This window comes from Mustela lutreola, chromosome 7 (genome assembly GCF_030435805.1).
Source record: "Mustela lutreola isolate mMusLut2 chromosome 7, mMusLut2.pri, whole genome shotgun sequence".
Taxonomy (NCBI): Eukaryota; Metazoa; Chordata; class Mammalia; order Carnivora; family Mustelidae; genus Mustela; species Mustela lutreola.
Window position 1 is genome coordinate 87,592,583 of NC_081296.1, and position 14,221 is coordinate 87,606,803.

The 14,221-nt window shown below is 37.8% G+C and overlaps 2 protein-coding genes across 7 annotated transcripts in view; one reads left to right on the forward strand and one right to left on the reverse strand.

Moving 5' to 3' along the window:
* AP4S1 (adaptor related protein complex 4 subunit sigma 1) overlaps positions 1–5,056 on the forward strand; it is an 83,199-nt gene extending 78,143 nt beyond the window's left edge. The window contains exon 6 of the mRNA XM_059181866.1: positions 4,922–5,056. The gene's annotated coding sequence lies outside the window, so the exon portion shown is untranslated. The remainder of the gene's footprint in view (positions 1–4,921) is intronic.
* The window catches only part of HECTD1 (HECT domain E3 ubiquitin protein ligase 1), a 99,938-nt gene that overhangs the window by 23,685 nt on the left and 62,032 nt on the right, over positions 1–14,221 (reverse strand). For 4 of the 6 annotated variants that reach the window (XM_059181835.1, XM_059181833.1, XM_059181832.1 and 1 more), the window contains exons 20-26: positions 13,307–13,441; positions 12,231–12,370; positions 11,634–11,957; positions 9,611–9,777; positions 9,344–9,520; positions 4,512–5,348; positions 3,603–3,824 (exon numbers count right to left, since the gene is read on the reverse strand). In XM_059181835.1, coding sequence (XP_059037818.1) covers positions 3,603–3,824; positions 4,512–5,348; positions 9,344–9,520; positions 9,611–9,777; positions 11,634–11,957; positions 12,231–12,370; positions 13,307–13,441 — 2,002 coding nt within the window. The remainder of the gene's footprint in view (positions 1–3,602; positions 3,825–4,511; positions 5,349–9,343; positions 9,521–9,610; positions 9,778–11,633; positions 11,958–12,230; positions 12,371–13,306; positions 13,442–14,221) is intronic. The other 2 variants (XM_059181834.1, XM_059181836.1) reach the window with 2 other exon arrangements.

The window sequence follows — 14,221 nt, forward strand, 5'->3', positions numbered from 1 at the left end:
TATTTGACAGAGGAATCACAAGCAAGCAGAGACGAGGCAGGTAGAGAGAGAGTTGGGGAGGAGCAGGCTCCCTGCTGAGCAGAGAGCCCGATTGGGGGCTCGATCCCAGGACCCTGAGATCATGACCCGAGCCGAAGGCAGAGGCTTAACCCACTGAGCCACCCAGGCGCCCCAAGCATCTGACTCTTGATTTCAGCTCAGGTCATGATCTCAGGGTCACGAGGCTGCGCCCTACAATGGGCTCCACATGGGGCATGGAACCTGATTAAGATTCTCTTTCTCCCTCTGTCGCTCCCAACCGGTCATGGTCTCAAAAGACAATTTTTTAAAAGGAAAAAAAAAGAAAAGGAAAATATATAAATAGAAACTGTAAACTATCATATAAGGGAAAAGGCAGAATAAAGTCAATCAGAGAGGCTGGGTTTAGCTATGTGACCTGGCAGGTTAAAAATAACAATTACTTAATGACACTGCCTATGTACTATGAACTAATACATGTACCATCTTTCACATTATCCATATTCCCCCATCCCATGAAGTCTGTGTCAGATAAACAGTCCCACACAATGAAGATGCTGACAAGCTGTTCTGCACGAGAACTGAAAATAGAAAGTAATAATGGGACTAAAACAGGAGTTTTACTGAATATGAAAAAAAAATTTCTGTGAATAAAAAGACAATACACACTCTATATTCCAAAAGAACACTGAGAAAACAATTTATAATCACTTGGAAGAATCTTTTATCTGCAAACCTATGAACAAAATACATATATTTTAAATCTAATAATTACACAAGATTAAAATTTAATACCTTTTACTAGACGGTTAGTAGAAGAAAGAGGCCTGATACGATATTCAATGAGTTTCTAAGGCACACATTTTTTTTTAACACTTTAATATTCTGGAATCAGAATGTGTCTTACAAGCAATGGCAAGTCACAGCTAAATTGGCAGTATTTTTTCCTTAGTGACATAAAATAATTATAATTAATGGAATCTTAAATTTGATGAAATATATTATCCCTAAAACATGTTAAGGTGCCATCCTGTAATTTAGGACTGGTTCTCATGAACATAATGTGGTAGTACACAAACACACACACACACACAATCAATTCCACTTTTGACTAACTATCAAAGGAAAACAATCTGACTTTAGATACTGAAATCCCATCTTTCACATATTATAATTCACTGAAATCAAGGCTTTTTTTAAATCATGATCTTCTCTTTAGCAGAGTATAAGAACATTTAAATAGCTCCTTATTTCATAGATTTGACTGTATCACAGAATCACGCCCCTCAAAACCTGACACAGTAAAAGTCTGCATACAGAAATTATTTTATAATGCAGATGTTCCTCTGATCCTTCAAAGCAGCACCCTTAAAGAGTCCTCCAGTTTTAGAAATGTGAAAAAGGAAATTGTATTCTTCTAACAATAATTTTCAAAAGGCAACCAGTAGCCCTATTTAATATTTTTTCCCACTAACATACCCATAACCTACTTAACTTTCACATGATCAATAAAGCCTAACGTTAACATGTAACCAATGAGTAGAGATGGGCAGAGGGGCTCCATAAGAAAAGCCAGAGTGGAATATAGTTTATTCAATGAATTTACATACTCTGGTATAATCACCATCACCATTTTGCTACATACACATTTAATAGATAAGGCAGACGCAGAGAAATACGATGATTCTCTTAAAACCATAGAACATCAGACCCAATTTTTGGCTTGGAATAGGAAAGGACACATTCAGAGAAAAAAAGAAAACATTAAAGTAAGATTTACATAAAATAGTACTTGAAATATTTGAAATTAACAAATTCAATTTTTTAAAAAAGATTTTATTTATTTACTTGACAGACAGAGACCATAAGTAGGCAGAGAGGCAGGCAGATAGAGAGGAAGGGAAGCAAGCTCCCCACTGAGCAGAGAGCCCGATGAGGGGCTCGACCCTAGGACCCTGGGATCATGACCTGAGCCGAAGGCAGCAGCTTTAACCCACTAAGCCATCCAGGCACCCCAACAAATTCAATTTTTAAAAAGATCAGGCAGGTGCCTGGGTGGCTCAGTCAGTTAAGCGTCTGCCTTTAGCTCAGGTCATGATCTCACCGTACTGGGATCAAGTTCCACAACAGGCTCCCTACTCCACAGGGAGTTTGCTTCTCCCTCTGCCCCTCCCCTTAGTCTCTCAATCTCTCAATCTCTCTCTCTCTCTCCTTAAATAAATAAATAATCTTTTTAAAACAAAGAAAAGAACCAGCAAGGGCATCAAGGATGTATGAATGTATGTATCTATGTATGCATGGTAAAGGATATTCAACAACAATAATGATCGAAGTGCAACCTTTTTGAAAGGCAATTCAACCACTACTTCTTTTTTAAAAAGTACCTTAAGGGAATACACAACAGTATAATTCAAAGATGCTGATTCATAACAATGTTTATAGTAACGAAAAGGTGTAACTTAAATGTCCAAAATGGAGAATTTATTATATAATGGTCACATAGTCAAACACTGTAGAAACACACTGAACAATGTGAAAATAATTTCACAATGTACTGAATAAAAAGAGATATCTGGAAAGATAATCCCTTTCTTTGGTAAGAAGAGGGGCCAGGTACTGAGTCCAATCACCAATGGCTAATAATTTAATCATTCATGCTTAAGTCATGAACCCTCTAAACACCTCCTCCCTCCACCCTGACAAATAGAGGATTCAAAGAGCTGTATCAAAGATCCATCCATGGAATGGCAGTCCCCAGACTCCAAAGGCACAAATACTCTTGTGCTTGGGACCTTCCAGACCTCACCCTATGCAACTCTTCCATCTGGCTGTTCCTGAATTATACACTTCTTGTTAGAAACGGTTACTCTAGTAAATAAAATGTTTTCCTGAATCCTGTAAGCCACTTCAGCAAATTAATCAAGCCGGAGCAGAGGGTCATGGAAGCCTCCAATTTATAGCCAGTATGTAGCACAGATGACAACCTGGACTTTCAATTCAGTGTCTGAAGGGGTGGGGAGGTGGTGGTATGGAACCAAGTCCTTTACCTATGGGACGTGACACTATGTCCAAGTAGTTAACAGTGCTAGAACTGAGTGACTGAGTTAAACTGTATGACACGCAGGTGATAGTCTGAAAACTGCTTGGTATAGGAAAACTTCAAAAACATCTGGTAGTCAGTGGTGTTAGCAGTGAAGTGTTCTGTGAATAGAGTGTACAAGAGAGGAGATACACAGGGGGAGTGTTTTTCCTCTTACATTATAGTATACAAAGAATATAACTTCACAAAGCTTATTAATCTCTTACACTTCTTTTCTGATAAAGATGTCAAATATATTCTAATAAAACTTCATAAGTGCACAAAAGGTAAAAAAGGAGGACACAAAAGTTCCTAGATGTCCACTTATGATCAGATAATTTAATGTCCCCCATAGCACAGAGTTCTTTCATCTTATATGAAGATGCCATATCTTTAATTAAGAGTGGATAATTATTTTCTAATTGACAGTTAAAAACAACATAGCAGGAAAACATACTAAAAGCATCACTACACAAATACCTAAGTATTTTAAACTATAACTTACCATATAAGGAATATTCTGCTTCCTGACCTGTGTCACTCTCACTGGAGGTTGATGTGAGGCTGGTAGTTAAAGTATTACTTAAGGACTGACCAACTGATAAAACTGTTGTTGCTGTGGCTACATTGCTGCTGCTAGTCACACTGGATGTTGACATTGTCACTGTTGATGTGGTACCAGGTGTGGTCAAATTGGGAAAACTCTGAGCACCCATAAGAGGAGAAGCTAAAGATAAAAATGAAGCAAATCAGTACAATTGGTGGGATTGTATAAACCTAAGAAAAACTAGATTATATATTTAGAATGAGATCATGAAATACTAATTATTAAAAGGCTGAAAAGCAACAACTTTGGGAACCCAACTGAAATCCAACTAGGAATCCTTGTTTGTATAGCACTGTTATTTTTCCAAAAAATTAAGCCTTGCTTTTTTAAAAACCGAAACAGGCAATGAACTAATTCCCAATGACATTTTCCAAAGGAATTACTTTAACCCATTAGCTTACGTTAGAATTAAATACCTTCCAGAAGCTAGTATCAATTTAGGACCTAAGAAAAAGTTAAACAAGTGTGATGCTCTGATTTCAATTGACGATAACAATATTTAATAGTCATCTATTATCCTCATGCAGCTGAACTTAACAATTATTTTAGAAGAGTGAAAAACAGAAGTGTGTTACTGTTTTATCCTTCTGGATTAAGAGGTTCTTTATCACACCTGATCTGAATTCTTAAGAGATCATGATTCTATAGAACTGCAGATTCCTGAAGTGCTAAATCTGATGTAGTTGTATGTAACACGGTTAACAATCTAGTTAAAGACTGCAGCCAGAACCCACTGAACAAGAAACCCTACTGTACATCCCTCCGAGTGGAAAAACCATTGGGTTCCATAAGGAAAAGCTCACTTACTTGCTGTGCTCATCACATTCCTCCCCAAAGTATTAGTGTTGTTATCACTGCTGCTTCGGCTTAGATTCATGTTGTTCGTGGCATTAGTCCGTGCTATGTTTGCCACTCTCCTTACAAAACTCTCCAAGCTAGATGTTTCTCTTGAGGACAGATTAGGTACACTTGCACTAGAGCTCATAGGGGCCCCAGCAGCCAACAAAGAACTCACTGACAGTCTGTTACTTGCTGAAGAGCTAAGGGGCCGTTGTGAAGCTGCTTCTTTATTAGTTAACTCAGACACTGAACTAACATCAGGAGAGCTAACACTAACAATTCCCATGGATATTGCACTAGACTCCCCAGGAGTGCGAACAGAACTATCGGGGCCTAACTTTCTTTCAGCATTTTCACTTCCCGTTTCCGCTGTTAAGGTGCTGGTGCTTGCACTGGAAGATGACCCTACTTCTGTTTGAGGGACGTTTTCAGCAGATGAAAGAACAACAATTGGTTCATGGACATCAGCTCCTGAAACTATACTGTGTTCCATTACAATTTCTGATCTCCGTTCCGTTTTGGTCGAACCCAAGCTGATGTCGCTGCTACTGGCCACGCTACACACAGAACTGCTGCTTCCTTTTCTACTTGAGGAGCCTGCAGCAGCAGAGGTCTTGTCTGGACAGTTGTTTTTCACCAAGCTGCTCCATGATTGCGTTGTGCCTGAAACAGTGGATGAAACAGGTTTGGGTGATGCCACTGTATCAGGGTCGTACCCTGGTGCAAGCTTGAGGTCAAATTTTCCTTCTGCGCCCATACGGTAAGAGTTTGAGCCACCAGCATCCCAGGTGACATCAATCCAGCCTGGAAAGGGACAGGAGTTTGTGAGACCCAGCAGAAAGCAGAGAGGAGCGTGTCAGACAGTAGCTCCACAATATGGGATCAGCTTTTCATCACTGCTGTACTTCTCTGAATTTCTATAGCCACTTAAGGTCTGCCAACTAAAATTAAATTCTTCCTTTTATTTCTCTTATTTCTGAACTGCATGCTCTGCTGATATCTGAAAACAACGTAAGGGTCATGTTTACATCTATTGGGGTGTCTTTTAAGGGGAAGAACTATTAAAAACTGTAAAAAGACTGATACAAATGGTGATATACTACACCTTCAGTTAAGTACAGATGATATCTAAAAAAAAGTTTTTTAATTGCTAAATGTGATTACGTGGTCAAATGTTCTTTTTAGAAAAAAGTTCTGACTTATCATTAATTTTTATGTTTGGGCTAAATTCTAATAATTGACAAAATATTCATATATTACTGACTGTACAAATTTTAGGTGACCAGCTCAAATAACACTAAGTTAGCATTTCGGTTGTGTTCTCAAAGTTCAGTGGTTACATGGTTTTCTTATGATTAAGTTTAATATATTTGAATAAGCACAGAAAATTCTAAAAACAAAATTTTTAAAATATTGCTAGGCTCTTTATTAGAACCTATAAACTAAAGCTAATAATGTGCAAAGAACTAATGAACATGATATTCAATGTATATTGACTTGCACTTGTAAAACAATACTTGTTCTTTTTAAAAAACAGTAATTAAATTCCAAAAGCAGTAAAACAAATTGCCTAGCAGAATGGAAAATAATGAAAATTTTACAATCTTAGTTTAGTGTTATCAGCTAACTACTTCAGGGAAAACACAACACATAAAAATACAACACGTTTAAGTTTTTCTAAAGTCTTAAAGTACTTCACCTATACACGCAAGTACTCCCATGCATGCGCACACAACCACACACACGTAACAAATTCATTTATGTTTATGATGAGGCTCAGAGAGTTATAAGTAATACTGAATCATCTGTGGGGATTATTATCTGCATAGGAGTTCTAGGAGAGAAAAACTAACAGCCCTAAATCTACATAATCTAGTTTTGATGAAATTTCAATTACTCCCATTTATTCCATATACTGAAATAAGTTTGGAAGAACCAACATTTAACCATCTCTTCTGCAACATGGAATAGTGTGAATAAAGGAGAGGCTCAAAAACATCTACCAATTCCAAATAAAAATAGCATTATAGTACATTAATTGGCCCAAAAATATGCTGATAATTTATTTATTTCATAGCAGTCATCAAGATCTGTAAAGGTGGGGCGCCTGCGTGGCTCAGTGGGTTAAAGCCTCTGCCTTCGGCTCGGGTCATGGTCCCGGGGTCCTGGGATGGAGCCCCGCATCGGGCTCTCTGCTCAGCGGGGAGCCTGCTTCCTCCTCTCTCTCTGTCTGCCTCTCTGCCTACTTGTGATCTCTGTCTGTCAAATAAATAAATAAAATATTAAAAAAAGAAAAAAAGATCTGTAAATGTATGTTCATCTGTCTCACTCAGAAGGCAGGAAGTTATACTTTTTTGTTTACATGAAATCTAACAATTTACCAAAAATATCAGTACAGGGTAGGGACCCATTTTTGTGGAATAGATGGGGGGGAAAGGGTTTTTCCACTGACACCTAGATTCTTTAGAAAGGAAAGCTATTTGGGGCACCCAGGTGGCTCAGTTAAGCACCCAACTCTTGATTTCAGCTCAGGTTGTGATCTCAGGGTTATGAAATCCGAGCTCCACATCAGGCTCCACACTGGATGTGGGGCCTGCCTAAGATTCTCTCCCTCTCTCTGTGCCCCTCCCCACCAAAAGAAATGGTTGGTTTAGTCAGTGGAGTGTGTTCAGTCAGTGGAGTGTATGATTCTTTATCTTGGGGCTGTGAGTTCAAGCCCTACATCAGGTACAGAGAGTACTTAAAAGTAAAATGTTAAAAATTTGAAAAACGGGGACGCCTGGGTGGCTCAGTTGGTTAAGCAGCTGCCTTCAGCTCAGGTCATGATCCCAGCGTCCTGGGATTGAGTCCCACATCGGGCTCCTTGCTCTGCAGGGAGCCTGCTTCTCCCTCTGCCTCTGCCTTCCACTCTGTCTGCCTATGCTCGCTCTCGCTCGCTCTCTCTCTGACAAATAAATAAATAAAATCTTAAAAAAAAAATTTTTTTTTGAAAAAAGAAAGAAAGAAAAAGAACTGGTTGGCTTACTATTTGAAAGCTAAGCACTTCTGCTAACATAATGGTTTCAATATAAGACTCAATATGACCAGCCAACTTGGTCAGCTGAAACTCTACACTAATCCAGTCAGCCAAAAAAGCTTTTCTTATACTAAATTCTAAAATTAAGATTCCCGTTTTCCAAGGCAGTCACTTGAGCTGAGTCCAGCCTGAGAAAAATAAACTGCACCCATATACTCCTAACTAGTCCACACACTTAAAAGCCAAAACAAACAATTTAGAATATTAACTAAGTATCATTAAGAGGTCTAAAAACATTTAAAATTTCTGGGTTGAATGGTACTACTGTCATGTCAACTATTATTGGTTTTTATGAATGTGGGCAGTTATATCTTTGCTCATTCACTGAGAAGGCAGGAACAATTTGCAGTTACAGTATAACTGAACAGAAATCGATTAAGTAGGTCCCTTGGGTGGCTCAGTTGGTTTAAGTGTCTGCCTTCTGCTCAGGTCATAATCCCAAGGTCCTGGGATTGAGTCCCACATTGGGCTCCCCACTCAGCGGGAATTCTGCCTGTCCCTTTGTTTCTGCTCCTACCCCCTGCTCATGCTCTCTCTCTCACTCTAATAAATAAATAAAATCTTTTTAAAAAAATGCATTAAGTAGTAAGATGATACAAGGAAAAGAATCTCAAAAACCATAAAATCAAGAATGTATTTAGGTAAATAAATGCCTATATCACGTAGAACATGAATATATCAAGATACTAAGTATTAGTCACTCTCCTAACCACTGTCACCTTTATTATAGCTCTTCAGATATCTCGTTTAAGTTAAGAATATGAACATTTTACTCCTTTTTGTTCTTAATGCCAAGCAAAATTCTTAAGAACACACTACTGGCTAGGCAAATCATTTACGAATAAATCAACCTTTTGAGTATTTATTAAGAAAAAACACTAGGCATTTTAAGTTGCTTCTGGGAATTTAAGAGCAATTTACCATGTGGGTATGAATTTGATTTAAACAACAACAACCCTTACCTTATAAAATATCAAAGTTTAAAATCCAAAGAAAAGCTGGTAGACTGAGAAACGTTAGGAATGTTATTTTAAAACCTAATAATAAACGAAAAGGCTACAATTCTCTATCTATGCTTTATTTAAAAACAGTTGCTAAAAATGTTAATGTTTTTTCTTATACATGACTTATGAAAGAATAAAAAATTACTGCCTCATTCCTATCACACTAACAAGAAAAGCCTAAGAAATCAAAGATCAATGAAAACTTATGAATAATAGACCAAAAAAAGCAGCAGAAAACGTGTCTTTAGAATAGTCAACTTATACTAACTTATTAATCATTTTAGAATACTAGCAATAAGTTTTTTTTTTTTTTTTTTTTTTTAAGATTTTATTTATTTATTCGACAGAGAGAGATCACAAGTAGGCAGAGAGGCAGGCAGAGAGAGAGAGGAGGAAGCAGGCTCCCTGCTGAGCAGAGAGCCTGATGTGGGACTCGATCCCAGGACCCCGAGATCATGACCTGAGCCGAAGGCAGCGGCTTAACCCACTGAGCCACCCAGGCGCCCCAAGAATACTAGCAATAAGTTCTAAATCAAAACAGAAATTAAAATTTTTCCATAATTCTAAATAAATGATTTTTCCATTTTTAGAGTGAAATCAATACAGTTCTCTAGAGTGCTGGGACATTTATACAATTTGTAAACTATCCCAAAATAATGAAAAATACTTTGTTATTTAAGTACTCCATTCCTACACTAAAATGCTAAGCACCTACTCACCATTATGCAGTTCCCCTGTGACGGTACCTTCTCCTTGTGGGCTGCCATCCTGATCTCTCCATTTCCAATCAAGGCCTCTAATCACACGAGCCCCTGGAACCATGTATTTCAGAACCTGGGAGCGAACTAGACGTCTCTGTCTTCTAAGATTAGCTTCTGCTTCCTTAGCTGCTTTCCCTGTAAAGTAGAAATTCAAGAAATATAAACAGGTCACATTTTATAAAGAGAACTGTTTCAGTAAGTTAAAACCCAGCTTCATCTCTTTACCTAGCTGGTCTTCACATACTCCATTTACAGTGCCATAAAGTTCAAATCCAGAGAGTGACAGGTAGTGGGTTTGTCCACTAGCATTCTTCCCCATCTGTTTAATTCTCACATGTCGCCAACCTTGTTTCTCATCCTTTGGTGGATCAAGAGGCCAGGTTGCTGTTGACCTGTGAATGTGGTAGGAAAAAATGGTGTAATGTTTTAAAACAGATGAAAAGGATGTTTAAGGTGGGGAAGATTTTTTACATAATAGAGACCAACAGAAAAAATAAACAAACTTCCACATTCAGTCTGTTACTGAATTCCACAGTTTGTTACGTAAAAATCAAGATATCAAAGGAGAAAATCAGACATCAAGAAATTAAGTTAAAAATGAAATGTTTAAATGTGTACGATTAATGTCTCATAACTTTAAATGATTTATGATCAATAAAAAGAAATGAAGACAAGAAATAAGACAAGAAATTTTAAGAGTAACAAATATGCCTAGGATGAAAAAGATTTTTTAAAATTCTTGCAAAGTTTAAAATAATATATTATTAAATTTAAAGCCTGAAAATATTATCTATAAATTCAAATATTAAGGAGTTCTCTCCATACTACATGAAATGCAGAAAGTAATTTAACTCTATGCCCTATATTCTCTCAAAATGTGCCACACTGTTCTATTAAAATTTAGCAGGACTAAAATTTTTTGAAATACAGTACTTTTGGGGGAACCTGGGTGGCTCAGTTGAGTGTCAGACTTCTGGTTTCAGTTCAGGTTGTTATCTCAGGGCCATGAGATTGGCAGCATTGACCCCTGTGTTCAGCATGGACTCCTCCCTCTCCTGCTCTCTCTGCCCCTTCTGCACGCACACTCTTTCTCAAATAAAGTTTTTAAAAAGGAATACAATACTTTGTTTTTAAAATATATATATGACCAATATGTAAAATTTAGAAAAAGAATATAAAAATAAGAAAAATTTAAAAGTTAGCCATATTTCTTTAAGCAGCAGTAACTACTGTTAATCTGTAGAATATACACATATGTCACATATATACATGTAAAGTTCAGTAAAAAATTAATTCCATTTTTTGTTTTTATTAGTATACTATATTCGGCTCAGGTCGTGATTTCAGAGTCCTGGGATCAAGCCCCGTATGGGGCTCTCTGCTTGGTGGGGAGCCTGCTTCCCCCCCCCCCCTGTCTGCCTCTCTGTCTACTTGTGATCTCTGTCAAATAAATAAATAAAATCTTTAAAAAAAAAAGGGGGGGGGATGCCTAGGTGGCTCAATTGGTTAAGCGTCTGCCTTTGGCTCGAGTCATGATCCCAGCATCCTGGGATCGAGTCCCACATCAGGCTACTTGCTCGGCAGGGAGCCTGCTTCTTCCTCTGCCTCTGCCTGCCATTCTGCCTGCCTGTGCTTGCTCTCTCTTTCTGACAAATAAATAAAACCCTTAAAAAAAAAAATCTTAAGGGCGCCTGGGTGGCTCAGTGGGTTAAGCCACTGCCTTTGGCTCAGGTCACAATCTCAGGGTCCTGGGATCGAGTCCCACGTCGGGCTCTCTGCTCAGCAGGGAGCCTGCTTCCTCCTCTTTCTCTCTCTACCTGCCTCTCTGCCTACTTGTGATCTCTCTCTGTCAAATAAATAAATAAAATCTTTAAAAAAAAAATCTTAAAAAAAAAGTTTTGGTAAAATTATCAAAGTTTTAATACCTAAATTATAGTACCAAATGATTTTTTTTTAAATTTTATTTATTTGTCAGAGTGCAGAAGCAGGGGAGTGGCATGCAGAGGGAGAGGAAGAAGTAGGCTTCCTACTGTGCAAGGAGCCTACTTCTTCCGAGTAGGGATCATGACCCAAGCCCAAGGCAGCCACTTAACCAACTGAGCCACTCAGGCATCCCTCCAGTGATATTTTTAAAAAGAGAAACTTGCTTTAATATTTCACAAAGAAGAGAGCTCTAAGAGCATACAGTCATAAAAATAAACAAAGCTCTTTACTCAGTTTTTCAATTTGCAAAGACTCCTCAACTAACCCTGGTTCATTGAGACTGCAGTCATCAACATGGGTATACAAAGAAGTCCAGTTCTGTCCATCTTTGGATACCTGGAAAACCCAATTTCTCAGGGCAGACCTTCCATAACCACGAGCATGGCGAAGTGTATATGCTGATGGTATCACCCAGAGACCCAGATCTATGGCAAACCAGGCGTTCTTATCGTCATTGCTATGGCAATTTAAAGCTGAATTATCACGACTTAGTATGTCTTCTAAGCGGCCATATGGTAGATTTCTTCCTTCTGATGATGTTACTACTACAAGTCCATAAGCAGCTGGATTTACCCATTCATATGCAGTTCTAAATAAAATAAAAAAATTAGTAGTTAACACTATTAAAATAACTGCAATATATTCATACCAGTTTTCCACATAAAATCGTATTTTTTAAAATTCTAAAATTGACAATTTATTTTTTCCTCATAAAAATAAACTGAGATAGTCTTATGTTTAAGCTATAAGACAAAATTCCTTAAAGTGTAAGATACTCAGAGTGGTTAATAATTTTATTCTACCATCTAGAATTCTTTGTCCAGGTGAATATTTTCACTCTACATTAAAGAGCATGACTTACTTCGCATTTGTCCCAATCCAATAAATGATTCCATTTTCATCAAAATCATGCTGGTGCCGAAATATAAAATTTTGGCCTTCTCTTAATTTTCGAACAAAGACAAATGAAGATCGGTCAAAATCGTACCACTGCTTTGCTACCTACACCAAAGAGAATATGGAAGACACTCACCTTAATAATGCTATTTTCAAATGCACTGCCCACTTTTCCCTCTCCTTTAATGTGACTTACTTTTTTGAGTTTATTTACCTATGAGAGAGAGAGCACGGCAGGGGTGGGGTGGGGAGGGGGGCTGCAGAGGAATAAGCAGACTCCCCGCTGAGCAGGGAGCCCAATGTAGGGCTCAGGCTCAGTCCCAGGACCCTGAGATCTTGACCTGAGCTGAAGGAAGCCTCTTAACCGAATGAGCCACCCAGGTGCCCCAATTTGACTTATTTTATCCCAGCAATTACTCATTAAAGACTACATGGGGAAAATCCTACAGTGGGCTCCATGCTCAGCAAGGTGGCTACTTGAGATTCTCTCTCTTCTTCTCCCTCTGCCTCCTCCCCACCACACATGCACTCTCTCACAAATAAGTAAATCTTTTTTTAAAAAAAGAGTATCTGTGGGAAAAAAAAAACAGAAATACTCAAATTTCTACAACCAAAATATCAACTATTAATATCATAGAATATTTGTTTACTCCATTATTTCAACAGACAAGGTAAAACAACATCTGATCATACTGTACCAAATTTTTTTTTCCATATTGGTCTTTATACATTTTAATAGCTACATAATATTCAAATTAATGGAAATAATTATCAGCTTGATAGACATCTTATTGACTGGCATTAAGGTTTTGTTCATGACTTTAGTATCACAAATGTCTCTAATAAACCTCTTAATGAAGAAAGCATTTATAGTGCATAAAGATTATTTTCTTAAAATAGAGTACAAAAAAATGGAATTACAAGGTCAAAGTGCATTACCATAACATAACTCTGCATATGTACTTCTGCAACTTCTTTTCTAAAGGGTTAAACCCCATAGCAGAGAATGCCTATTTCACCACAGCCTTGCCAGAAACTCACCATTTTTAAGAGATACTGCTCCAGAGATTCAACTGTAGCCAGGGGTTCCATCTTCAACATCCTGCCAGTCCTGTCTATCAAAGCAGTTTCACCAGGTGCACGTTCCAACCGAAATCTTAATCTTCTTGTAAGTATCTGTGCAAAAAATGATAAGACTGCTTCAGAAAGTACCTTTTCTCTCAGAACTGTAAAAATGAGAAACATTCTCAATAGTAATTGAAAATTTTAAGTTATAGTATAACCCTAGAAGAAGGACCAATGTGTGTTTTCTTTCTTTTTTTTTTTTTTTTTAAAAAACAAAGGGCCACTGGGGGCACCTGGGTGGCTTAGTCAGTTAACTGTCCGTCTCTTGATTTCAGCTCGGGGAATGATCTCAGTGTTATAAGATCAAGTACAACATCAGGCTCCATGCTCAGTACAGAGTCTGCTTGTCCCTCTCCCTCTGCTCCTCCCTTAGTTCTTCCTCTCTCTCTTTCTCTCTCAAATAAATAAATAAAATCTTTACAAGTAAATAAAATTTAAAAGGACCATTGAACAAGTGATACTGGCTTTCAAGAAAGTTAAAAATGTACTTAGAAATTTCTAAACAACTTCAAATACACATGGTTTAAAGAAATCGTAAAACACTGTAACAGAAGTACTGTATTCCTTACAAGTTTCAATTTCCAGGAAAGTTATGAAGAATAGCTCATTATTAAGCTAATTCATTCCTTTATTTTTTTAATCATTCATTTTTTTTTTTTTTAATTTTATTATTTGTCATAGAGAGAGAGAGAGAATACAAGCAGGGGGAGCAGCAGGCAGAGAGAGAAGCAGGCTGCCCACTGAGCAGGGAGCCTGATGGCAGACTGGATCCCAGGACCCTGGGACCATGACCGAAGACGAAGGCAGGCACTTAACCAACTGAGACACCCA